Below are 27,668 nucleotides of genomic sequence, written 5' to 3' on the forward strand. Positions count from 1 at the left end.
GGCCTAATTTTCATTTTACATGTCTCCTCCCTGGATCCTCTATGAAGATTTTCTACTGGATATCAGCTGTGAGTTACCCACTGGGAGCTCAGCTCCCAAGTGCGTGGGGGCCTGGTTTAGATTGCAACCACAGTGCAAGGAGAGAAAGGGCTTAAGTTCCCCCCCCACACACACACCATTATCCCTATGATCTGAAATGGCTCCAGGGAGCTACTGTTTTCCCAGCTGTGTGTTCCATGTGTAATTATTAGGGTTGCCAACCTCCAGGTAATAGCAGAAGATCTCCTGCTGTTACAACTGATCTCCAGCCAATAGAGATCAGTTTCCCTGGAGAAAATGGCCGTTTTGGCAATTGGACTCTATGGAATTGAAGTCCCTCCCCAAACCTCGCACTCCTCAGGCTCCACCCCCAAAACCTCCCACCGGTTGCGAAGAGGGACCTGACAACCCTAGTAATTATGAGGATGTACTAGTTTCCCATCAGGACCCTGACTGTAAGGAAATACTTGAAGTGTGAGGTGTCCTAACTTGCATTTAACATGTGACTTGGGAATCACCTTAAAAATAAATTTGTTTGGGGGGGATCAGCTCCCACACATGGCTCAGCTGCTGGAGGAGCTTCAGCGTTCCCTCCTTTCTACCCAGTATGCTTATGCTAGAAAAAATAGCCATGGGCCGGTGTAGTCAACTGTTTGTTCCACTGCCAGATTCTATGCCAGTAGAGCACATATGAAGGAAAAGATCTACTCCTGCAGGTCATCATGTAACATTAGTGCCCACCGAGAAACATTAACATTGTTCTGCCACCACCCACAAATTGTCACTTTTGTTCAAACTTATAGTCAAACACAAACCCATTATTCACCAGTAACCAGACAACAAACCCATAGCACTATGCTAGCAATTCTGGATCAGGGTGTACAATGGGTAGAGCACAGAAATGTGCCCAGAGACACAACTGGCAGCCAGTAGGAGCTGTGTCCTGGAGAAAAGATCTGACAGTGGGAGATTGTAAGTTGGAAGTTAGGTTTTAGGTGTCAGGGGTTAGATGTGATAAGTGAGAGGGAAGGGTTAGTTTATCAGTAGTGTGAATTAAAGATCTGAGGAGATATTTGATCTTTGGTTAAGTTTCCTTGTCCTGGGAACTGAGTGTACAAACCTATGCCAGCAGGGCTGCTAGGTGGGGTATGTAACTTAGTTGCAGCAGAATGTAATAATTAAATGTATTAAAACTGCTAGGGATTTGCACAGTTTAAAGCCTATCATTCCATAACTCCTGTTAATTGTTAATAAATTTATTTATCTCGTTTGTGTGTTTCTTTCTGAATTAACTTTGTTCTTATTTGCCTTTAAAAAAGCAAATCATCTCATGCCTGCCTGTTTACCTGGGGCCATTTATGCAGGACTGTTTCCCCATGGTCACCTCCATGGACTGCTTCGGGGCTTCCTTTTGATCATGCATGCCTTTCCCAGCCATCGGCAGTCACCTTGCATTCCTCATGCATTTCCCCTCGTTTTGCCCGTGTTTTCTGGATTCTGGCTAAAACAGCATCCAGAAAACTTGGGCAAAATGCGTAAAAACATGCAGGGAGAGCGAGGCGACCTCTTACGGTTGGGAAAGGCATGCATAATCAAAAGCAGTCAGTGGGGTGACCGTGAGGGAAACAGCCCTGCATAAATGGCTTCAGTTATCAATCCTGGTTTTGGTGCATATCTATTCAGGCCCAGATTTTATCCCCTCAAACTATTTTTTTTAATTTTTAGTTTATTTTTATATTTGCAGTGGGATAGGTGGGAAAGTGTGTGACAGGGGGAAAATGTGTGTGGGGTTGTATCTGGCCCCCAGGAAATATGTCACAGGGTATAACTGGCAACTTATCCAGCTAGTTAATAATAGAATAAGTCCAGATGCATAAGTCAAAGACAAAACATATTGCCAAAATGTAACAAAATGCCACAAAATGTTTAGAGTACCATCAGTTCATAAGCTGTTTACACATCTGATACACAAAAATCTGTAATAATAAATTACTTGGGGGCAATTAAAAGTGTAGATGCCAGTGAGAGTGATCCGGGAAAAGCAAACTTAATTGTGACAATCCAAGGGGTATAAACTTCAGTTCTTACAAGGTGAAATGTTTTCATTTGAGACATTGATTCTGGATCTTGTAATGTCACTGGCAATGACTTGTGGTCTTGGTGTTACAGAAGCCCGAAGAACAATGCCCAAGGGCACATGAGAAAGCTGTGGCCAGAGAAGGGCTTTGGGTACTGTTACAAGCTATATAATGTTTTGTTAATGCTAGTTTTTGATACAATTTAGGGTTACCCGTCGTATGTCACAATACTCTCTTCGAAGCCAGATCATTGCATATTACAACAGTATAAAAGCTTTGCTAGAAGATTTCCCCAGTGTGAGAGACAAATACTTCATTATGGGGTTACCACAAGAGAAGAAAGGGGGAAAGGAAAAACTTGAGAACGATCCCAGGTTTGTAACTGCTTGAGTGGTTGTTTCTGGTTTCTACAGACATATAAAAAAATCTTACAGGATTGAATGTATTTACTGCTGCTAGATTGGAAGATAGCTGAATGCTGATGAGTTTTTTTGAAAATGGAGGATTTCGTGGGAAAATAAAGATGAATAGACCTTGGAAGTTCTATTCCTAAAACAGGTTGAACACTTCAGTTTCTAAATGGTTAACTAGCACACTTGTTTTCGGCCTTTTATGCATGGCTGTTTCCCTCACTGTCACCCCTCTGATGACTTTGGGTCTTTGCTTTGATTATGCCTGCCGTCAGGGGTTGCCTCACTCTCCCCCGGCATTTCTGCGCGTTTTGTCCGGGTTTTCAGGGACCTGTTTTATCACAAATTTGAAAATGTGGGCAAAACGCGGGGAAACGCAGGGGGAGAGTGAGGCAACCCCTGACGGTCGGAAATGGCATGCATAATCAAAACAAAGACCCAAAGTCGTCGGAGGGGTGATAGTGAGGGAAACAGCCATGCATAAAAGGCCATAGAATAGCAGAGGAAGAGGTGGACCATGGAGAGGGGCTGTTATGTTTGTTCATTTGCCTTTTTGTAACCAGCTCTTTCTTGCAGAAGCTCAAAGTAAATTATAAAGCTAACAGAAGTCTCCCATTTAGGCACTGATCAATTCCATAATGTTTACTGAATCAGTGTCCACAGTACATTTGCTTGGTCCGCTACTTTAAACAGTCCTCTAAAAGGATTAGGAGAAAAATCCAGGACTTTGGCAAACTGAGCAGCTTCACAGAAGCAAAATTTTGGTGCCTTTCCCTTTCCCCAGCAGCCTTCTGAAGAGCTGTTGCTGAGGCTCAGGGGACCTTTCATGACCATATTCTACAACAGGGGTGGGGAACCTTTTTTCTGCCAAGGGCCATTTGGATATTTATAACATCATTCGCGGGCCATACAAAATTATCAACTTAAAAATTAGCCGACCAAACCCCAAGCAGGCAGCTGCCCCAGCTGCCCCCCCCCACAGGCAAGCAGGCAGGCATCTAACCAGTGGTGCACTTGCCCGCCTGGTGGAACAGGATGGTCTGTTGCACCAGCCGGGCGTAGCCATCCAGCCACACGCTGGAGTTGCTCCTGCTCCGCATGGTCAGGGCCAGATTCTACAGCCGGCTCCTGCTACCTTCGCCTGCAGGGATGAAATGAGGACACGCTGGCTAAGAACTCCCCCCGCCGCGCATTCCGGCCCTGCACCCTTTAACCCCTTTATTGTCTCCACCTCCACCCCCAGGCCTCTTGTAGTACAGAGGGAATATGTTTCTCCATGGCCCGGGTGGGAAAGGGTTAACACAGTTTCTTGGGTGGTCCTAGCAGCTCCATAGCTAATGACTCTTCTGCAAGTGGGGAAAAAAGGTTCCTTTTCTCGGCAAAACAAACTCACATCCGCCTTGAGATAGAGGCTATTCCTGTCCGCGGGAGGGGGCGGATCACCAGTCTTAGAGCCTTCTGAGCTAGAGAGTTGCCAGGACCCACAAAGGGCCAGACCCAATGATTTCGCAGGCCTTAAACGGCCCCTGGGCCTGACGTTCCCCACCCCTGTTCTACAATATAGGAGGCTGCAAGGGTAAACAAGAAAAACTGGTCAAATTAGCCATTCTTCAGTCTTGCATGAAGAAATGTTTGCTCCATTAACAGAGCTTGCTTTGCCTGCACAACAATGAGGGGGCAATTTTGGCCTATTCATGTTGTTGATGCAGCTCCCTGATTGTCTAAGTAACTCAGATTCCTTTTGTAACAATTCAGATCATTCCATCCACGCCCCCGATGTTTGCTGTCTGCTGATGGACGATCCTTTTTGAATCTGTGGTTCATTCCCCACCCCTCAGAAACGCTATTTATGTTTAAAATGCTACCAGAGAAGGTTAGTATGTTTACAGGCCTCGAAACAGTCAAATTATAGAGATTTAACCAGTCTGTTTCATGCATATAATGAAAATTAGTATGGCTTGGCACAAGAAAGGTTGAAAGTTCAACATTGGCATTGGGATTCTAGCCATAGTGTTCTATAGTTGAGATATCATAGTGTATAAAGATTCAGAGATATTCTGGTGCACAGGTATTCTGGTGCCCATGTGGAAACATAATTATTTAAGTAATTGATAACATTTCACTGTAACTGTAGAAGCAAATTTGCTTTCATGACTGACATAAGGTTTAGCTATGCTATGCATAACTCTATTCTGAGAAAGAATAGCTTTCCACAACTGACACAAAGACCCGCAAATTATAATTGTGCAAATCTTGTTTCTCCTCAAGGAGTTTAAAAAAAAAGCCCCCCACATGGAATCTTGAGAAGGCTGTGTCTCCCACAACTATGCCAAATGTGTTCCCAAATTTCTACAATTATACATACAATTATATATGTGTGTAGCTGTCCTAAGAAAGCGACATCTTTTGTTAACAGCCTTGCTCAGGTCTGGCAAACTGAGGGCTGGTGGCTTCCTTGATTGAGTCCATCCATCTTATGTTGGGTCTTCCTCTTTTCCTGCTGCCTTCAACTTTTCCTAGCATTATTGTCTTTTCCAGTGAGTCTTTTCTTATTATGTGACCAAAGCATGATAGCCTTAATTTAGTCATTTTAGCTTCTAGGAGTATTTCACAGTATCCATAACACTCTCCGCCAACACCACATTTCAAATGAATCAACTTTCTTCTTGTCAGCTTTCTTCACTGTCCGATTTTCACATCTATACATAGTAATGGGAATACTATAGCATGATTTTTTAAATATATTTTTTATTTTTCAAACAGATAAACAAAACATACGAACATACACATCAGATTCTTACATTATATTGGACCTTACTCTATCATTTCAATTCGATTATACATTCTTTGGATTATTATGTTTTTATATTTTACAATAGATTTTTTTTACTTAAATTCTTACATTCTGTTATTTTTTATTAATTACTATAGCATGAATTGACTTGATCTTGGTCACTAGCAACATCCTTACACTTAAGAATGTTTTCTGACTCCTTCATGGCTGCCCTTCCCAGTCTCAATTGCCTTTTAGTTAAAGATTGAGCCAAGGAATAGAAAATCTTGAACAATTTCAATTTCTTCGCCATCAACCTTAAAGTTGTATAATTCCTCAGTAGTCTTTACTTTTGCCTTCTTGATGTTCAGCTGCTTTGGAATGTTCTGCTTCAACTTTCATCAGTAGTTGTTTCAGGTCTTCCTTATTTTCTGCCAGTAATGTGGTATCATCTGAGTATCTCAAATTCTTAATGTTCCTTTCATCAATTTTCATTCTACCTTCACCTAAATCTAATCTAACTTTTCTTATATGTTCTGTATATAGATTGAAGAGATGGGGAGATAAAATACATCCTTGTTTGACACCTTTGCCAATTGGAAAGCACTCTGTTTCTTCATATTCTGTTGTAACAGTAGCCTTTTGTCCAGTGTATAGGTTGTGCATCAAAACAATCAGGTGTTGTGGCGCACTCATTTCTTTTAAAACCAACCATAGCTTTCCACGATCCAGTGAACATAATCTATGAAACATAAGCATTTTTTTTCTTCTGAATTCTCTCGTATTAAGTGAGCTTGCTACTCTCCCATGCGGGATTGCACAGAAGCCACGAAAATGAAAACAAGGTTGCACTTACCTGTAACTGTTGTTCATCGAGTGCTCTTCTGTGCAGGCACGCATCCCTACCTCCTTTCCCCGCTGTGGGCTTTTAATCTTTTTTATAGTTGTCGTTGCCTACAGGTCCTCTGCCATGGCGGCGAAGGGAGAACTGAGGGGAGGAGCGCTCCCTCCCCCTCCGTCATGTGATTGTTTGGGTGGGAAACCGCAACCTTGTTTATTCTCCAGTTTTTTGCCGCCAAGTCACATCTGATTTATGGCAACCCCTGGTGGAGTTTTCAAGGCAAGAGACATTCAGAGGTGGCTTTCCATTGCATGCCTCTGTGTCACTACCCTGGTATTCCTTGGAGGTCTCCCATGCAAATACTTGCCAGGGATGACCCTGCTTAACTTCTGAGATCTGATGAGATCAGGCTAGCCTGGGCATTCCAGGTCAGGGCATTAACCATCATAAATTTGCAATATGATCTCTAGTGCCTCTTTCTTTTCTGAAGCCAGCTTGAACATCTGCTATCACTTGTTCCATATTTGGTAACAGTCTTTGTTGTAAGATTTTGAGCATCACTTTACTCGCCTGAGAAATTAATGCAGTGGTCCAACAGTTGCTGCAGTCTTTGATGTCTCCTTTTTCTGAATTGGAATGTGGATTGAGCATTTCCAGTCTGTAGGCCATTGTTTTGTTTTTCATATGTGTTGGAATATTCTTGTCAAGATTTTGATGGACTCTGTTTCTGTGGCTTGAACTAACTCTTTTGATATCCTATCTTCTCCTAGTGATTTGTTTCTCCCAACTGCTTTGAGTACAGCTTTCACTTCACTTTCTAAAATTGCAAGTTCTTCTTCAAAATATTCTTCTTGGAAGGAATCTGTCATCCTTTCATCTCTCCTGTATAGTTCTTCAGTGTATTGTTCCCATATTTCCTTTATTTTGTCCTGTTTAGTTATTACATTTCTGTATTGATCTTTCAGCACCCCTAGCCACACTGTAAATTTCCCTTTGTTTTCTTGGATCTTATGGAAAAGATCTTTCATCCTTCCTTTTTTGTTGTTCTCTTCTATTTCTTCACACTAGTTATTATAATGGCTTTCTTTGGCTCTATGTGCCAGTTGCTTGAATGCTGCATTTAGACTTCTAATTCTGTTCCTGTCATCTTTACTTTTGCTTCTCGTCTACCTCCAGCAATTTTAAGAGTTTCATCAGTCATCCATTGAGGCTTTTCATTTCTTTGGCTATAGGAATAATCTTTATGCATTCTTCCTTGATAATATCTTTGGTTTCAACCCATAGTTCTTCTGGTTCCCATTCACTTGAACTTGGTAATGCCAGTCTGTTCTTAACATGGTCTTTAAATTCATCAGAAATGTTGTTTAGATTGTATTATGGCATTATGAATGTTTTAGTGTTTTTCTTCAGCTTATTCTAATTTTTTATATTAACAGTTCGTGGTCTGTACCACAATCAGCTCCTGGTCTTGTTTTAGCAGACAGAATAGAGCTTCTCCATCTTCTGCTTCCAATTATGTAGTGATGTCCCCATATACAATCGTCTGTAAGGTTGCCTGAAACCTGTGTTCCCAATGAACAACTTGCTATCTTCACAGAATTGTGTGAGTCGCTCTCCTGCTTTATTTCGTACTCCTAGTCCAAATTTTCCAACAATATTTGATTCTTCTTTGTTTCCTACTTTTGCCTTCCAGTCACCTATGATTATCAGCACATCTTGTTTATGTGTATGATCAATTTCTTCCTGGACACTTGCATAAAAACTTTCAAGGTCACCCAGCTGGCTTCATGTGTAGGAGCAGAGAAACAAAATCAGTTCACCAGATTAGCCTCCGCCGCTCATGTGGAGGAGAGGGGAATCAAACCCGGTTCACCAGAACACACTCCACCGCTCCAACCACTGCTCTTAACCACTACACCACGCTGGCTCTCATTATCTCATTGCAGAGTGGCAGTGAGAATATTATTGAACTTCTTTTTAAAGCTCTAAACCTGATAAGATTCCTGTTTTTATATTTTGATAAAGGAACAGGAGCTCTCCCCACCAAACAGGAGGGTGAAATCATGTCAGACAGGAAGAAAGAGGTTGTGTGTGGAATAAAAAATATATAAGAAAATTTACAGAATAAAAGAATGAGACCTCAGAAGCAGAAAAAAAACAAAGATTTGTTCCGTGGACAGGGTGCTTACACTAGTCCAATGAAGGCTTTGTGGTTGTGTTTTATTTATCAGACATATGTCCTGCCCTGTTTCAGGAACTCAGAGGGCCTTGCTCAGTTTTTCCCCTAGTGCAAACATTTCTGTCCCTAAGAGGCTCACGGTCTAAATCTGTTTGTACAATACACTCCCATGTTATGTCAGAGATTATTTGTAAAACTCCCTTCCCTTGCCATTAAAACGTTTAAAGGCTCCTTGGGATCACCATCAGAACTATTTTCATGGTTCTTTGGATTGTGGCCATGCCTATCTCTGTTTTTAACCGTAAGTTTTATTCTACTTGGGCAAGAGGTACTTTCACTTGTGCAAGATTTCCACCAAGTTCCTCCTGCGATTGCCGACCGCCCCCCACCCACCCACTCACTCTATTTGCAAGAGTCCATGTCCTTGGGAACTGCATTTCAGGGTGCACTGCAGGTCAAAGTGGCGTGGAAAAGCTCTATTCAGTGAGTACAGCTCTACTCACAGTGCATGGGGTTCGGCCCATCTCCTAAACCTGGTGCAAGGTTCAGCAAAAACTGAAGGACTTGTTGAGTCCAACCAGAAGTGACTGAAATTTCATTCCCAGTTTCCCCTCCTCACATGCATCTTTGTGAAATGGATTTTGAGCACTTAATGGTGGGAATCAGTTCTAGGGTAGATGGAGCAGCCATTGCTAAACACCAACAATATGATCTGTGAAGATTTTAAAACATTTTCCTCCCTTTTTTGTCTTTTCTGTAGGCTGGCTACAAAGCCCTGAGACTGACGCTGCAAATTGTAGCTGCTTTTCATGACATAGTCTCGTACATTTTCAGCTTTGCCCAACTAGGAAGTGCTCCAGGCTGCTTTGACTACCTCTGTCTTGAGCATCTGACTGCAGACTGGGGAGGGACTGAACAGATTGGTTAGTGGCAGTTGCTCTGCTTTTAGAAATGAGAGTGTCCAGTTTTAGATGTGCATTTCGACAGAGTATATTTTTATGTTGTCTGTGTTGATTTAAAGAGATAAAAACATCCAAATTATTTTTAAAAAAATATAAGACCAGAATCAAACATAATGCCTGTTTACACAGTGCCGTCCAGATAGATCAGTTTGTGACCAGTAGTAAGGGTAAGTCAGAATGCAGCAGGATTAGCAACACATTTCGCTGTGGTCTGCAAAGTGCTGCTTTATTGATTTTTTTAAAATTATGCGTCGCCTCTCATCCAGTGGCTCTTGAAGCAACTTACAATATAAAATAAACATCAAAACCAAGTTCAAATACAATGTTGCTTGGATGCCTTCTTGTGACTTTCTTCCTTGGATCAGTAGAGCAAAAGACTGGCAGTGTTTTGTTGTCAATGGTAAAAGTGAATAGATGGAGTTCTAGAAAGACACTTTATCCTCATTCACCAGTCAGCATAGACTTCTATCAAAACACAATTAATTATTTATACAAATCACTTTCGTAGAAATGAATAAAGTAGTATAAAAGAGTCATTCCCCTCCTCCCTTTCCTTCCCACTGTTCTTACCTGAGAGGCAGAGGGGAATCCATGTGAGGGGGCTTGCCCCACTTGCCCTGTACTGTCTGTTGTACAAGGTGGTGTGACCCCACTCAAGCTTGCCCTTCCTTTTTCTACCCACAGCTTGAGTCACAGATAGGGGCAACGTGTGTTCAGATGTGTGCTGTTCTGTCTCCTATACCTCCTGCCCCCTGGCTAGCTGTCTATAGAATAGAATAGAATAGAATAGAATAGAATAGAATAGAATAGAATAGAATAAAATCATAGAGTTGGAAGGGACCACCAGGGCCATCAAGTCCAACCCCCTGCACAATGCAGGAAATTCACAACTACCTCCCCCCTCCACCCCCCTTGTGACCAGAAGATGGCCAAGATGCCCTCCCTCTCATCATCTGCCTAAGGTCACAGAATCAGCATTGCTAACAGATGGCCATCTAACCTCTTCTTAAAAATCTCCAGGGAAGGAGAGCTTACCACCTCCCGAGGAAGCCTGTTCCACTGAGGAACCGCTCTAACTGTTAGAAAATTCTTCCTAATGTCTAGACGGAAACTCTTTTGATTTAATTTCAACCTGTTGGTTCTGGTCCGACCTTCTTGAGCAATAGAAAACAACTCGGCACCCTCCTCTATATGACAGCCCTTCAAGTACTTGAATATGGTTATCATATCCCCTCTCAGTCTTCTCTTCAGGCTAAACATACCCAGCTCCTTCAAACTTTCCTCATAGGACTCCGTCTCCAGACCCCTCACCATCTTTGTTGCCCTTCTCTTGTCTACATCTTTCTTAAATTGTGGTGCCCGAAACTGAACACAGTACTCTAGTTGAGGTCTAACCAGAGCAGAGTAAAGCGATACCATCACTTCGTGTGATCTGGACTCTATACTTCTGTTGATGCAGCCCAAGACTGCATTTGCCTTTTTAGTTACAGCATCACACTTAGCTTAGCCAGGAGTTTCTGGTCTGCTCATGGAATGAGCAGTCAGGTGCATAGGTGAGATTTTTCATCACAGTCTGAGATCTCTAAAAAGGAAAAGATCTTTGATCACTAAAATACGCTTTCAAGACACTAGGGCGCAAGGCACTGAAAAACTATATCAAAACACTACAGTGTATTACAAATTCAGAAAAACATAAAACATATGAGGCTAACTAGGTTACATAGTCACTAGTATTACCTTAGCATTCCCTTCCTTGGAATGGATGTAAGCCCGCAGGAACTGTAAAAATAGAGGCTGGACAAGGCTTCACTCCATTTGTTTCCTGTTCCCAGCCCTTTTTGGAGGAACCCCTGTAAAGTAATAAATTCTTTGTCTCTGGCTTCCCTGCCAGCTTACCATTTGGGGGTATAAATCTAGATCTTTTGGCCATTCATAGTGTGTGTGTTCTGGATCCATGCGTGCACCCCCACTTGCGAGCGGGCTCTTTCCTTTCCTCCTGGAAATGCTGGTCCTTTTTCTCTTCAGCATTGCTTTCCCTGGACGTCCCTTCAAGACTGGTAACTATCGCCCATCCTTGAAACCATATCCAGCTTCCTCCCGGTTCTCTTAGTCAGCTCTTGTATGCTTCATGTGTGTATGCTCATTGTTATATATTTCTTGGTTTTATTATTTAATTCTTTAATTTAAAAAACTCTGTCAACTTTACAAGCACCTGTTCATTTGAGATTTTTTGCTCAGGACTATCCTGGCATACATAGGTTGTAGATCCCATTTACCCCCTCTCGGTCTCGGTCACCAGCTAATTTGCCCAACTTAACTGGAGACTGCCTACTCAGGGTAACAGCCTGGCTTGCAGTAATAGCAGTTCACTGGAAGAGACACATTGGATGTAGGCATATGCAGCCACTAGCTGGGTCTGAGGCCCATGAGGTGCTTGTTAGCTCTGTTGGTGCTTACATGGCTCAGGAAGAAGTGTGTTGTCTTTCAGGCTCATGTTGGTGCCATCAATTGGGGGTAGGTAATAGGATGCCTCAAATTGACCCCGGAACAGAGCTGATTTGTTGCAGTCTTTGAAGGATGGCAATAAGTTAGAAGCCACCAAAACCATCTCAGACTTGCTTCCTTCTATTAAGCCTTCAAGTCTTAGCCCTGAATTGAATTAGGTAAAAGGCTTCAATTTGGAGATAAGACCAATAAATGGCAGTGTACATATTGCTCTGTTTGGCCTTTTAGGAATGGAGTTCCAAGAGCTACAGAAAATGATCGACAACCTTCATAATCCCTCAGATCCAAACAAAGTTGCCCAGATGCTGAGCTTGCACAGAGAAATTATTTTTCTGCGATTTGATGCAGCCCTACGACACTCTATGCGGTAAGAGACCACGGTTGCTCACTTCTTCAAATCCTAGTTGACGGATAAGTGTATCAAAGGCTGGTTGGGGTTTAGCATAGATCAAGAATTAGGATGTTGATTCAAGTTGGGGGGGAAGTGAAAAGGAAAAACTGTGTTAATACTAGATGCAACACACAACTGCATGCAACTTTTATCTTTAGAAGGCTGAATATCTGGGTAGAAGAACAATGAGGGGCAGGGGATAACTTTTATCTTTTCACCTCCTGCTATCTGTGTGCTTAAAATCATACTATGACTTTTTTTAATACCTGAAAGAGAAAGTACACCAGTATCTTTTTTCCCTTTTCAGTGGAAAAGCAGTGGAGAAAGAGGAAATTTTAGGCATATAAAAGGCCTGAGAGGAAAGGGATAAGTAGCTCCTCACCTATGCTGTTCTACCACTTACATCTCTAGCTTCCCAAGGCTATATTTAGTTTTAAAGAGATATTGGTGGGGGTGGCATTTTCTATCTACTTTCAGGCTTAAGAGATCATTGTTGAAGCACCTGGCTATTTATGCTTTCCTTTTATTGGGAACTTCTAAAACACTATAAAAAGCAACTTCGATACTTTGTACTGAAGCCACTTGATAAGATGGGATATACTTCTGTTAAATTACAGTAGTGTATAATCAGGTGTCCCTGAACTGAATAAAACAGAGCTTGAAAACACGTAGTAATTCTTTGAATTATATATTTCGCTATCTAAGCTCATTCCCACACTTTGCATCCAACTGCATCCTGAAATGCAAAGCTGCCACTCATTGGTGGAGACATCAGTAAGCATAGATAACATCACTTCCTCCTAAGGAACTGCACATTTTTTTTGAGCCACATTGCAGCAGAAAGTTTTTAAGTGCACTGCTACCTTGACCAGTCATCCTATCCCTAAACGGTTAGAAATTCCAGATAGATAATCACTGCCGGAGTCCTAGGGTATAGCTACACTATAGAATTAAAGTCATTCCCTTTCCCCAGGGACTAATAGGACATAAAGTTATTTGATGATCTAGCAGAATTCTCAGCATGCTCACCAAACCACAATTCTCAGATCTGGGGAGAAGAACCCAAGGAGTTATAAAAGCATAAAACTTTTATAACTGCTTCATAACTTGTATAAAGCATTATGGTACAGACATGCCTCCTAGTCCAATAAGGCATTATAAAGACCTACTTTTTATCACCAACATTGAGCTGATTAGTATTCTAGTGGACTACATTTGACAAGGAGAAGATTCTGCTTCAGGAAATGACAGATTGATTGCTATGTTCACGGGGAAAATATTCTCTCTCATTAAGACCCAAAATTGGTGTCATTTCCAAGAAGGTCTTGTTAAACAAACCTATCCCGCCTGACAACCGTAGACTTTCAAAAAGCATCAAAATACACTACAATAAAACTTTAAAAATCACTTGTTAAAACAGCATGGCCCAGTATCAGCACAGATGCATCTTTCAAGCCTGCAGCTCCATTGAGTTGCTTTTAAAAGATGGATTCATGGAGGCGTTTTGAAAAGCAAAGAAAATAAATTACATCATTAGTTTCTAAAATGTGATCGTTATTTTCTGTGATCCTTCAGAAAAGCATTTTTATCATCTGGAAAAGTCTCTGCCTATCAGAGTGTTACAGACCACATCTACCATGGGTTACCTCCCCTAAGTAGCTGCGTGGTCAGGAGTGCCTTTGCTTCCCAGCTCCTGCTTCCACAGCCACTGGATCCCTATGGTCACAGGGTGAGTACAGAGGAGTTCTAAAGATTTCCCCCACTTTCCCCCATAGCCTTTTTCTTCTCATTTGTGTCACTGTTCACTGTGTAGTGACAAACTAGTATGGGTCTCTCTATGCCCTGAAAAATGCCAAAGCAAAAAAATATATTAAAAAAGAGTGTAGTGGGGGACATTTCCATTATGCTGCCCCTATGTGTTTCACCTATGATTCTTCAAGGAGATCTATAAGAATACAAATAAAAGCAAGAATAAAATATATTGCCATTTTAAAATGGCTAGGAAAAGATACCGCATACTGAGCATGTGAAAAAGTGCATAAATGGATACAGAACCAGACAGATGTCATACAGGTAAAATACATGGTTGGATACACCGTTCCTAAAGCAAAGTTTGTGCACAACACTCCTGAACTTTCACAGGTTAGAACAATATATACGTTAAAAATGACCTGTATAATAATCTCAAGCAGTTCCCATAGCAACAGAATTTTAGGGAGGGAAGCGCTCTAGTCTGGTTTGGTTCTTTTCTCATATGAGCAATAACAGTTTGAGGCTCTCGTTGAACCCATGAATGACCAGAGTTTTCAATCTTAGGATTCACTCTGCCTCTTTTTTCAGTAGCACTTTATCCCTAAGGCATTCACATTTGAAGATAGCTCAGAATGTAAATTCTGTTGGACCCTGGTTATGTTCTAGGAAATGCTGAACCAAGGGGGTCACTTGTTTTTCAAGATGGATGTTGCTTTTGTGTTCTGCAATGCATATTCTAAGTTTCCTCGGGGTTTCACCGATGGACAATTTCTCAAAAGGATGTTTAAATATACACTACCCCAGAAGAGTTATCTCAGTTTAAATGGAATCTCTGTTTTTCTTCACATCCTGTTTTTAACCAGCAGTGATAAAACTCCACCTGCAGTAGCCATAATTAAAGTTCTGATGTAAGGAAGATACAGGCTGAACCTTTCAATTCTTTTGGCCATTTGGTTGCCCTCCTTATGGTAACCAATGCTCTCCTCTCCTATGGCAGCTCCTTCCTCATAATGAGCAGGTGTCCCAGTTATTTTGCCATGAGCAGAAGCTGTCTGTCTTTCCAAACCACATTGGTATGGGTTGAGTAGCGGCGTATAAAACTGAATCTTCTGTGCATTGTGTTAAATCTAATAAACCATTCATTATAGGATGGGAAATTTCATGGGCAGAGAACAATATTGGGTACAAGGCAGGGAGATTTGCGTACTGGCCCTTAGATATTGGTAAGAGTCTAAGAGCTAAGCTTCAGCAAAATCACATGGTAATCCTTATTAGTGTGTACTGCTACAGATTTCATTTTTGAATGCTCCTATGTGTCATAAACATCTTGCTAAAAAAAGTTAGCACGCCAGGGAGAAAGGTTCTAGACAAGCTTTCTCTCTCTTGTGCTTGTTTTCTACTTGCATTTTATGTGAGGAGACATTATAATATGCCATATGCTTACTTGTGGTCTGAAGTGGTACAATCCAGGAAGGATTCTTAGCTATTTTGCTGGATTTTGCTGGATGTGTACGTCTTCCCTAAAATAGCAATAATGACCGACAAGAATACAATTTTTAAAACTGGGTAGAATTTAAAAAAATAAAAGCTATGCCAGAGACATAGGATAATGAAATTAACAGTACTCAATAGCTGGGTACCAGCTGACTGCCCCTAAAGTCTCTCCGTCTACCTGCAAACCAATTCTCAAAGTCCTGTGGGAACATCCACATAATAACTCATCTATTTAATTGCAACAAATTCTTTACTGCCATTTTCTGCTTAGCCGAGACTTGCACAAGCTTTGGTGTCAGTGGAGATTGGTTTAAGAATGCCAGAGTGGATTGCAAATTATTGTGGTTTATATTTCTGAACCTGCAATTCCTTGCTGCAGACCCTGATGCTGTTTCCCTGGAGAACATTCCTAGCAAATGGAGGTCCATTCCCTGTCATCATTAGCAATCTAAATCCCATAAATAATAACATGCAGGTAATGTACTTTTATTCCAAGTTTGTTTTTGCACATCTTCCAGTTTCCAGTTGTGCTGCCACTGGACTTGAATGAAATAAATTCCTTAATATTACTATCAGTGCCAAAAGGATTTTAACCATCTTAATTTCCCTATACTATTTATTATCAGCCTCTTAAATAAATATTTTCTAGTTGAATTTACTATACATGTCTTGAGATTCCCAGGGTCTCCCATTCTTTCTAGTTATGCCTGTGTGGTCTGAATGATGAAGATCGAAGAGCTGCTCATGGGGAGCTGGTTGGGATGCAGTTTGAAATGGAGGACATACTCCGGAATAATTATGAAGTTCTGGATGATCACGGAGAATGCAGAACATCTTTTGCAAAGGCAAGAATATAGATAACAGTCCACTCATTTATTTACTTAAGTTAATTCTCTCTCTCTCTCTCTCTCTCTCTCTCTCTCTCTCTCTCTCTCTCTCTCTCTCTCTCTCTCTCTCTCTCAAACTCTGTTTATTTCTAGTGCTATAAGACAACAACATTGGTGCCTGGAACTATGTTCATGTTGACAACTGTACTTAAATTACTGATAGTAGAAACTAGCAAGAGTCCAGTAGCTCCTTAAAGATCAACAAAATTTTTGGCAGGGTATGCGCTTTTGTGACTCACAGCTCACTTCTGCAGATAAATTACTGAATTTTTTTTTTTTTTACTCCTGTACTGTTAACAAAAGCCAAGGGACCAGCAGAACTGCAGAGCTGTTAGTGGACTTGTACCACCTCAGATGATTGTGGATGGGATTGTACTTTTGAGTGTTCCACCATAGAAAAACAACTCCGCAGATTACTGATTCAATGAGAGCGCCAATGAAGAGAAGGGTTTAAGTATGCAGCTTTTAGCCATTTGGCATAGCTGTTTGTGGATAATAATGACATCCTGGAGCTCTTCTATCTTTTATAAAATATAATTATTTTTATTGCAAGATAGAAAATACGCTGACATCCAACTCACAAAAAATAGTTTGAGTACATTATGGTGAAACAGAAAAAAATAGAATTCCGATAGTCAATATAAATAACCCACAAAAGAGGGTTTCTTCTAGTTGGTAGGTAATGTAGTGACAAAAATAGAATACACCTGACTAAAAAGAGCAGCTTTGTCTTGATGGAAAGAAAATACCAGGGTCAGGGTGATCACAAGGGAAAGGCACCACATTTTATAGAAGTTGTCTGGTTCAGTTTTATTGCTCGCTAATTTAATTAGAAAAGTAATTTTTCAATCACAGTTAAATACCATATTTTAAAATACCAAAGGTTGTAGGTTGAAGATGAGTACAGTTTTCCAGAATTGTGAAATTATTTGTCTTACAGCCAAAAATTGAATTAGTTCTTTGTGAGATAATACACTGGGACAATTTATATAAATTCCCAGAAGAGCTAGATACAAACGTGAGCGATGTCTGTGCAAAGCATATTACTAACTTCTGGGGGGGGGGGGGGAACTCGGCACATTTTCGAACCTTTGCTCATGGGTCAAAAACTCAGCCTTTTGTTTTCCATCGGCTCTTTTAGCTTTTAAACATAAGGTCTTCTACATTTTCCATTCTGATGACTTTGGCAAATTTTTAAAACCTACAGCTCTGATTAATGTACAGGGGCTTAATATTCTCTTCCTAAAAATGCTTCTTGATGATACATTTACCCATAACTATTTCAGCAGGGTTCAGGAAGACTTGCTGAAGTAAGCGGAAAGCCTTCTGGAGTGCGGCTGGAGCTGCCTGATTCAGTGGCCTCATGTTCCTTGTTGAAATCCTACCTCCTATTATGGAAACAATTGGAAGTGTCCAAGACAGAATGGGGAAGACTCAAATTGAAGGCTGATGATATCAACACAGTTCCTCTATACAAGCAATTTTCTGAAGTATACAAGTAAGTTTCTTGTTTGAAAAGTGATTAGACATAAAGTGCAATTCAAAACAGTTACACCACCGCAGCGCAAGGGGGGTGTTCCCGGGGCGAAAGTGGAGAGAAAGCTGCCTAATGGCAACTCCTCCCCCAGGAGTGCCTCGGGAACACCCCACTCATGCCACTCATTTCCCTTCTGGGAAAGCCCTGCCAGGGTGGCTGCGCTGGCAGCGGGGCCGGCAGTGCCGGGACGCAGGCGTATTTGCTCCCGTGACGGCATAGGTGCTGTGATAAGGTGGCACCTATGCTGGTGCGGGGTCACGCTGGCTCCTAAGGAGCTTTGGCCCCCTTCAGGTATGGGCTCTTAATCTCTGCTTAACAAATAGAATGGATGGGGGCAACTATAGCATGTGCTATTTCTGATTGTTGACAGATAATCTCTTTACCATCAATTCTGTCTATAAGGTGTGGGGTCTCATGACAGAAAGCTGCTCCTTCCAAAAACAAAACAAAACTCCCTGCCTGTTGGAAATTAACATCATGAAGAAGCCAGATTTTCTCCCTGGCGTTCTAGTTTTATACTTTTATTAGAACATTTATATCCTAACTTTTCCCTTGCTCAATGCATAATTAAAACATTGTGTGTGTGTCAAGTCGCAGCTGACTTATGGCGACCCCTTTTGGGTTTTCATGGCAAGAGACTAACAGAGGTGGTTTGCCAGTGCCTTCCTCTGCACAGCAACCCTGGTATTCCTTGGTGGTCTCCCATCCAAATACTAACCAGGGCTGACCCTGCTTCGCTTCTGAGATCTGACGAGATCAGGCTAGCCTGGGCCATCTGGGTCAGGGCAATTAAAACATTAAACATCAGTAAAACACCAAATTATTCCCACTCCAGCCTAATAAAGCCTAATAAACAGAATCTTCTATGTATGTGGATTTTTTTTGTATGGGGGAAACATTCAATCATGCAAATTCCTACTTGAAGACTCAAAGAGGTACAGGCCAGACATAGGTTTTCCTCTGTGTCTATTATTTGTCAACATTTAGGCTCAGTATCTGTTTGGCTTAGTTTTTTGAATCTGGATATCATTCTCACAGCTTTATTAATTGAACTTTTTACTGTAAACACCCAATGGAAACAAAACTAAAATTATATTGGCTATTAATGAGAGCCAGTGTGGTGTAGTGGTTAAGAGAAGCGGACTCTAAGCTGGTGAACCAGGTTTGATTCCCCACTCCTCCACATGAAACCTGCTGGGTGACCTTGGGCTATTCACAGTTTTCTCAGAACTCTCTCAGCCCCCCCTCTCCACCTCACAAGGTGCCTGTTGGGGGGTGGGAGGTGATTGTAAGCCGCAGATTCCTTACAGTAGAGAAAAACAGGGTATAAAAACAACTTCTTATTCTTCTGTGAAATTTCCCACAATGAATAGCAAAATTTAGGGGGGAAACGGTAAGACAATACATAGAAATATATAATATTGAGGGCATGAGGGAAGGTAATTACAAAATAATTAGGAAATAGTGAATTTATTTATACATGCAAATGTGTACAATATCTGTAACTCTGCATTTTTCTAGCGCTGAAATTCTTTATCCAGCTATAAGATCTGTAGCCATACATCTGGGTATAGAAGATGAATTTGAAGGATTTGTTACTACATCTCAGTGTATATGTCCCCTTAAAGAAGTTTCAGAAGTTGAACTCAAAACACAGCAGGTAAAGCAAAATAGAAGACTAGAGGAGGTTGTTAACTTTATATTCTGTGAAGCATAAAATATGTTCTTTAAAAATATTAAGGAGAAATCCAACCTTTGTCATATCTATAGTATTTGAATGTCTATCTAAAGGTCTGAAACTGATTATTGGTTGATTATGAAGTGCAATGTACTCTTAACGGCACATCAATACTCTTTCATAATGATGAAGTAGTTACTTGCGAGTCAACTGAGTGTATGGACTGTATTAAACATCCAACTAGGACAAATGTTTTCCATCAAAAGTAGCCCTGTACTCTGCCAATGTGGATACTAAATGTCAGTTCCCTTTGTATCTTCTTGTCTTACTAATATACATAAAACATCTTCTGATTCTAGCTTAAAAAGCTCTTGGAAAGTCTAGAAATACATATGATTCATGATGTGCAAAAGAAAATAAACAAAGAGGTGACACTGGTTATATCTGAAAAAGCAAGAGAAGAGAGAAACCTTCCTACTGGTAATGATGGCAAATGTTCAATATCTTGCTCATTTTAATAAGGTCTCTGTTATCTTGTGCTAGCCAAATCAAAAGATAATGGACAGCTCCACATAATGAACACAGAGCTTGTCAGTTTGGAGTAGCAGCCCCACCTCCAGTTGTTAGAGAGGTACACCAGACTGCTTTAGAGACCAGCGGGGGGTGGGGAGGGAGACGGACAACACAGACAGTTGTTAATGGTTGACACAGATGGTTGTTGACGGTTATGATCTTTTTAACCGTACAATCATACAAACACTGTGTATTACTCTTTGCTAAGGGGAAGGTGAAAGCCCCAGAGGCTATTCACCCACCAGAGCCCTGGGTAAAATTCCTTCCTCTTCCTGTTATCTAGCGAGCCCCTGCAGACTTTGCAAAGGATGGGTAGCCACACAGAAAATAAACTCTGAAATCATGGTGTGGGAGGGGTTGCGTCTTTGTCAGGAGACAGTTCCTGAATGCTCAATGCACCTTTAGCCCGTTCCTTTTCAATCTGAGCTGCAGATCAGAAAGAAGCCTGTAGCCCCCAGGTCCACTGCCCCACCCTTCCCAGCGATGGGCTGGCCCCTGGGATCAGGCTGCAGGAAGCTGCTTGACAGCTACCTGGCTGAAAGATAATTGTTGTAAATCAGAGTCGAAGAATCATGATTGTGGTTACAGAAGAGTCAGATCAGAGCACACAACAAAACAGAGACAAAGATTTTTGTCTTAATTAAACAAAATTCCTTTACTTATCTAACAGGATGGGGTACTGGGGTTCAAACACAATAAATCCTTTCTACATGACTAGTTCCCTACAAAACTTGTTAGTTTGCACTAACTGTTATCTACAGGCTTAAAATCCATTGTTTGTATCCCAGCTCAGGAGAGCTGTGACAAGCATCTTTCTGGTTTGAGATTCAAAAGCATCAGTGAGAAAACTTTTCCTGTCTTAACAAAGGAACAGGGCAATAAAACACAATTGCCGCTACGTGACTTAAGGCTCATTTGCAATGGCGATTTGCCAACCAATAGAATACTGACATTTGTTATTACATCATCTTCTTGAGACTAACTTAACTGTTGACACAAACAAATTAACTCTTTAACTGTCTTGACAGAAATGGAACTCGCATTGTATCCCCAACAATAATCCTGGGCCCAACTGTCCAGAATCATCCTTGTTCCCCCCTCCCCTGGCCAACACAAACAATGCTCCATCCTAAGGCTGGGAACTAGACTTTTCCAAACATTTTGTTTTCTATAGTGGGGCGGGGGGAATCTCCCAATCAATATGGCGTTTTTCTATACATGAAAATCCTGTTCTCTGGAGGCAATTGCCATTGGGAACACTGAAAGAAGCCTCCATAATAGGCTATTTTATATGCAACAATGCTGATGATTTCAACGAAACTTTCTTCAAGTAATTGGTGTTGAAGATTGCAACGTCTGTTGTTCCATTATTCTGAAAATTGCTGATGAACTTCTTTTCTCTGTTATGTGGACTCTAATCTGGAGAACCGGGTTTGATTCCCCACTCCTACACATGAAGCCACCTGGGTGACCTTGGGCTAGTCACAGCTCTCTTAGAGCTCTCTCAGCCCCACCTACCTCACAGGATGTCTGTTGTGGGGAGAAGAAGGGAAGGACATTGTAAGCTGATTTGATTCTTCCTTAAGTGGTAGAGAAAGTCGGCGTATAAAAACCAACTCTTCTTCTTTCAGAGCTCTGGAAACATCGCAGCATGCAAGAAAACTTCTCAGTTACTAGGCCAGAAATAGTTGAATCATTTATACAGAGGCTAATGGAAGATCACCAAGAAACGGATGCAGAGGTATTCAGGTTATATTTCTTTACTAGAGATTTGGCTCTCATATGGCAAAACCATTTAAGAAGTTATAGAGTTGATGAGAGAGAGAAACAGAGACTTCTAATTAATTAAATTGATATTAATTGACTACAATAATGGATAGAAAAGCAAGGAGGGATGGCACGGAGGGAGATTTTATCCTCATTTTATAATCTAATAGCAAAGATGGCCAAATTTTTGGATACTTAAATCCAGTGACTGGAACCGTGAACGGGCAAGACAGATCTTTCTACAAACATGAAAAGGGCCCCAGGTTTGTAGATAAATGTGAAATCTAAAACAAACAAACAAACAAGAACTTTGGGGAGTTAAAAACCCCAAAATGATAAATGGAGTGCCTATAGCTTTAAGCAATGGCTTCTGTCAGTGACTGTTGCTTGGCAACCACAGATTCCAGGCTTGGTTGGGTCAGTAAAAGGCAGGGGGAGGGGTCAGGGCTCTGTCTAGGCTTAATTCACCCTTTCAGGAAGGACTTGGAGATAAGCCTGGCTAGGGTTGCCAGTCCCAGGTGGGGAAATTCCTGGGGATTTTGTGGTGGAGTCTGAGGTGGCAGGGTTGGGGGAGGAGAGGCCTCAGCCGGATATAATGCTGTAGAGTCTATCCTCCAAAGCAGCCATTTTCTCCAGGAAGACAGATCTCTGTCGTCTGGAGTTCAGTTGCAATGCTGGGAGATCTCCACCTGGATGTTGGCAACCTTAGGCCTGGCAGCTGCTTCCAGATGATGATACCACCTGACTTGCCTGACTCAACTAGGCCTGCTACAATTCAACAGCAGCCACCTCAGGGAAGCCAGTATGGTGTAGTGGTTAGAGCTTCAGAGTAGGGTCTGGGAGACCCAGGCTTCAGTTCCCATCTTGCTGTGGAAGCTCGCTGGGTGATTCTGGGCCCGTCACATACTTTCAGCCTCTCACGGGGCTAATGTGAGGATAAAAAAGAAGAAAGGAGAATAAAAGGTAGGTTGGTAAATGGCTGATTAGGGTTGCCAGGTCCCTCTTCGCCACCGGCTGGAGGTTTTTCGGGCAGAGTCTGAGGAGAGCAGTGTTTGGGGAGGGGCTTCAGTGCCATAGAGTCCAATTGCCAGAGCCGCCATTTTCTCCAGGTGAACTGATCTCTGTTGGCTGGAGATCAGTTGTGATAGCAGGAGATCTCCAGCTAGTACCTTAGGGTTGCCAACCTCCCGGTAATAGCAGAAGATCTCCTGCTATTACAACTGATCTTGAAGTGCTCCTGTATCATTTAGTAGCCAATGATGAAATGCCTGTGTTATAATATTAATTTCGAATCAATATAACACAGTGGGAGGTTGATAGTTCAAAGCAGTTGTTTATTGAGCCCAATATACATACCGGATAAAGCTGCACAAATGCGCAGGACAGTTTTTCACACAGAACAAAGGATTGCAACCCCAATTATAACTTCTGGTTAGGGATGTTCCAATTACGTTGATTCACTAGATATTGGTTGTCTACCTTACTTTAATTAACATAGTATATAGGGATTGGTAGAAGCTGTCTCTAAGCAAGCACTTGGTCTTGTGATTCACATTCCTAACAGTGAAGGTAAGACACTGTTTTTCTCTACTGGGGAAAGCCTGTACCAGGCAATGTGTTCTGTTGGCCTCTTATAGTTATGGATGCCAACGTTCCCAAAGTTTCCATGTGTGGGCAGAATACATCTGCCTGATGCTATCCTCTATTCTTGAGCATAGCACCTCATCAACCTATGAATGTTTATACATATGAAAGAATATATGTTTTCCCATAAATGAAGTTTATAGGCACTTCAATGATAAATAATAGTCGGAGGTTGGAAGATTAACAATCTGTTTATTGTGGCCAAAATAATGCAGTCGGGTGTGATTGCCCCAAAGCAAGCAGGGCAATTCACACACCAGAACTTTTATAACCTCTGGTTGAAGTGTTACAATATACGTAATACAGAGCATAGACACACAAAGACCCAATGATGGTCACCTTTGGATTAGCATAGGCCTATCAGTGGGGGTTGAGGCGGGGATTTAGGTAGCTACATGATCTGGGATGGGGAACCGAAACTTAACATTCCTTAAGCAGTAGGTAATTCTGGGCCGTGTATTGGTGGAAGGCTGTACCAGACACAGAGAGCCTGATTTACTGACTCATGGCTCCAGGGTGCCACCTTCCCAAAGCCTTCATGTGTGTGCACATGAATACATAGTGTTTCAAACCAGCTCTTATACTCTAGGCCTAGCATTTCCATAAAAGCAAGTATGCAGACTGAACACAAAAGCATGCAATCAAATAATAATAATGATTACTGGCATTACAATCTCCAGCCGATAGAGATCAGTTCCCCTGGAGAAAATGGCCGCTCTGGCAACTGGACTCTATGGCATTGAAGTCCCTCCCCTCCCAAACCCCTCCTCAGGCTCCGCCCCAAAAACCTCCCGCCGATAGCAAAGAGGGATCTGACAAACCTATAGTACCTGTAGGTTGGCAACCCTACTGACGAGAGAATGAGGCAGGGGAAGGGAAAGAGAAAACAGTGTGGGGAGGGAGATCTAGGGGAAAGTGAGGTGCCACCCCACAAGTCCTTGAGGATTCCCTGCCATGCAAGTGGGCCTGGCCCAGTGGCTGGCACCACAAAACTGGGCATTAGCTTCCTAGGCAGAGGCTGTCGGGTGTGTGGGGGAGAGGGAAAGTTTAAAACAGAGCAGCAGATAAAGGGGCATATTTGGGGGGGGGGGCTGGGAAAAGTGGGGTTTGAGGAGGGAGGGACCTCAGAAGGGTATTGTTGAAGTTCTGGAACTGACTTATTCATCTGCTACCATTCAGAGGGATAGGATCGTTGGTTATGGCTTATTGAAAGTAAGGATGAGTCATGCACACACACAAAAGCAAAGTCATTTGTCTTAGTAAAAACTAATCTTTACTAGATTAACTCAAGGGATGGTTCACTAGGAGGTAAAACAAATAATCCTTTCTACATTGCTAAGTTTCCTAACCTTGCCAGAAGCTGGCAAGTACTAAGCTTACACACGAGTAGTCATTCTTGGAAGACAAGATTGCCTCTCCATCCTTTCAGGTTGGTATCAAAACTCCGACTCTATACTGCTTTCTCTTTCAAACAAAGGATGTGGAAAGGCAGTAAACATGCAGATTGCTTGTGTAAGTGACTAACAAACAGTTTGCAATGGATACTCTCTGACCACTTGGCTAATTAACACATTACATCATTTCCTTGAACTGGTCAGCATCTATACATTCAATATTAACCCCTGACTGTCTGACATGTAACAAAGCTCGCTACTTAATGCCCAACAGGTATAATGCTACAGACTCAGCCCTCCTAAGCATCCATTTCCTCCATGGGAACTAAGGTTTCCAACCTCCAGGTGGGGGCTGGAGATCACTCATTATTACCACTGATCTCCAGATGACAGTGATCAGTTCCCCTGGAGAAAATGGCTGCTTTGGAGAGTGGACTCTATGGCATGATAACCTTCTGAGGTCGCTTTCCCCACCACCCCAAACCTCACCCACCCAAGCCTCCACTCCCAAATCTCCAGGAATTTCCCGACTTGGAGCTGGTAACCCTAAAAAGGAAGCTGAAAAGGGGAGAGGCTATGGGGTTTTTTACAAAAGGGATAGAGGAAATAGTGGGGAGGGGAAAATGAGATGCCTCCTGCAAGTCCTTGCAGATTCCCTCTTGCCTATATACTAATAGTCAAGTCAGCCAAATCTGAGCATACTTAAATCCAGTGAGTGGAGCTGTGAAAAGGCAAAACAGATCGTTCTACAAACCTGAACAGGGCCCCAGGTTTGCAGAAAAATGTGGGGACTGATTAACAATATCTAGTGCAATGTTGAAGCTAACTTCTGGATACTTGCATTTTTCTTGCATTTCTTCTTGACCCAATGATAAGCCATAGTTTAGCTCCTGGTGGAAAACCCATTTGAATTTTAATGCTCTTTGGTTAAAACTGAAACCAGGTAATCAATTCTATTTTGTTTTAATAGCTGATGCACCGTTATTGCTGAAATAAACTTTTTTTAAAAAAACAACAACACTGTTTCTCAATTTCAAGAAGACTTTTCCCCATGTTGGAAGTATGAAATAAACAATTTCATTGTTTTATGAATGTACCATTGGTATGTTGTATTGCGAGTTTAATGCTCATGGCCAAAATCTAGTTCTGCTTTTGTATCTTGGTCCCTTAGATTATGGTCTTGGGGACTGGATGGAGAAGCTTGTGTGAAGCATGGCATGGTATAAAGCCTTCTTGCCAAATCTACATACTGTTTGTATTAGCAGGGAGTACCTGGGAACTCCCTGAGAATGCAATACTTGTAGCCCAGTGTTACATAATTGGTAAAGTGACATCAGCTTTCATAAAATTAGGTGCTAGCAAAAAACTGGATTAGTTTATCCCAGTTGCTGTATATTTCAGGTCACCCCATAACTGGTCTGAATGTGGACAGTATATTTGCTTCATTTTGCCAACTACTTTCCATGTTAATGTGCATAAAGTTAAATAAAATTCCATAAAAAATACATCAGGATAAATGAATGGAGTATGTAAATCAGCCCAAAACAAAATACACTTTCCTTCCATCAGCAATATACCTTATTCTCAACACAGCCAAATCTGTATTATGACAACCTATAAGGGGGCGGTATTAGATATACTAACGTTGTATAATACTAATACACGTATTTATCTTTATATATATTTTCCCTTTCTTTATTTTCCCCTTGCCCCTCTCTCCTTCTGTATCCCATTTGCTATTAAAAACCAATAAAAATATTCATTAAAAAAAAGCACAGCCAAATCTGCATATACGTAAATCTAGAGACTTGAACAGATGGCACAGCTCTTTCTACAGACCTGGAAAAGCCCCAGGTTTTCAGAAAAAAACAACGAACTCTAAAAAAGAATACTCAGGGAGGTGGTGGCTGGAGATCTCTCAGAATTAATGATCTACAGCTGACAGGGATCAGTTCCCCTGGAGAACACGGTTGCTTTGGACGTTGGTCTCTATGGCATTATATCCTGCTGAAGTCCCTCCCTCCCGAAACCCCACCCTACCCAGGCTCCAATTCCAAAATCTCCAGAAATTTCCCAACCCAGAGCTGGCAACCCTATTGAAATGGGAGTGGTGTCCCTGTGGCAGCCATGATGATGCCATCACATCTAGTTTGGCTCAGAGGTTTTTTCACGGAGGTTTGGGGTGGTTTCATGTCTGTTTTACCACGCTGCTAATTTTTTATTTTTCGTGACAGCTTCGGATTTGGCCAAAAAAATCGCGTCATCCCCGCGTCTTCTCAAACCTGTGTGGGTGCGATCTTTGATTTTGCCGCGCGCAGGGCTCCATGAAAAAAATTCCCCGCCCATGCCGGCTAATTTCTCCTTCCCTGTGAACAGCGATTGGCTGGGGGAATTTCGCGCTCAGACAAGAATACCGCCCCTTTTGTTGCCTGCTTGCCTGCGTGGAGTCCTGGCACTTCTCTCCCTCCCTCCATCCCGGAGGCAGGCGGGCGAGCAGGCAGCACGCCTTCCCCGCCCCTCGCCCGGATGGGCCTTGGAGCCAGGCCCACACCTCCAAGCCCAGGGGGATGTGCCTCGCGCACCGGGGGGTGTGGGCAGCTCGGTCTAGGGCAGCAGGACTTGCAGGGGGGGTTGTTCAAGGGAAGGGGCTGTTGGGCCCCCTTACCCCAGCAGGGAGGGGAGGGAGGATTTTTGAGACTTCGGATGGGAAAAATGTGCATCCTAAGAGTGGAAAACCCAAGGCAAAAACTCCCTTCTATCACCC

General features: G+C 42.1%; 1 protein-coding gene across 1 annotated transcript in view; it reads left to right on the forward strand.

Annotated features, from left to right (window-relative positions):
- Positions 1–2,326: 2,326 nt before the first annotated feature.
- The window catches only part of LOC130483447 (coiled-coil domain-containing protein 162-like), a gene marked incomplete at its 3' end in the record, with an annotated part of 49,732 nt that continues 24,390 nt past the window's right edge, over positions 2,327–27,668 (forward strand). Inside the window, exons 1-11 of the mRNA XM_056856205.1 lie at positions 2,327–2,491; positions 4,283–4,400; positions 9,081–9,243; positions 12,016–12,154; positions 13,754–13,907; positions 15,804–15,899; positions 16,126–16,269; positions 17,598–17,809; positions 19,370–19,508; positions 19,886–20,006; positions 21,731–21,840. Coding sequence (XP_056712183.1) covers positions 2,337–2,491; positions 4,283–4,400; positions 9,081–9,243; positions 12,016–12,154; positions 13,754–13,907; positions 15,804–15,899; positions 16,126–16,269; positions 17,598–17,809; positions 19,370–19,508; positions 19,886–20,006; positions 21,731–21,840 — 1,551 coding nt within the window. The remainder of the gene's footprint in view (positions 2,492–4,282; positions 4,401–9,080; positions 9,244–12,015; positions 12,155–13,753; positions 13,908–15,803; positions 15,900–16,125; positions 16,270–17,597; positions 17,810–19,369; positions 19,509–19,885; positions 20,007–21,730; positions 21,841–27,668) is intronic.

The sequence above is a fragment of the Euleptes europaea genome, chromosome 10 (genome assembly GCF_029931775.1).
Source record: "Euleptes europaea isolate rEulEur1 chromosome 10, rEulEur1.hap1, whole genome shotgun sequence".
Classification (NCBI taxonomy): domain Eukaryota; kingdom Metazoa; phylum Chordata; class Lepidosauria; order Squamata; family Sphaerodactylidae; genus Euleptes; species Euleptes europaea.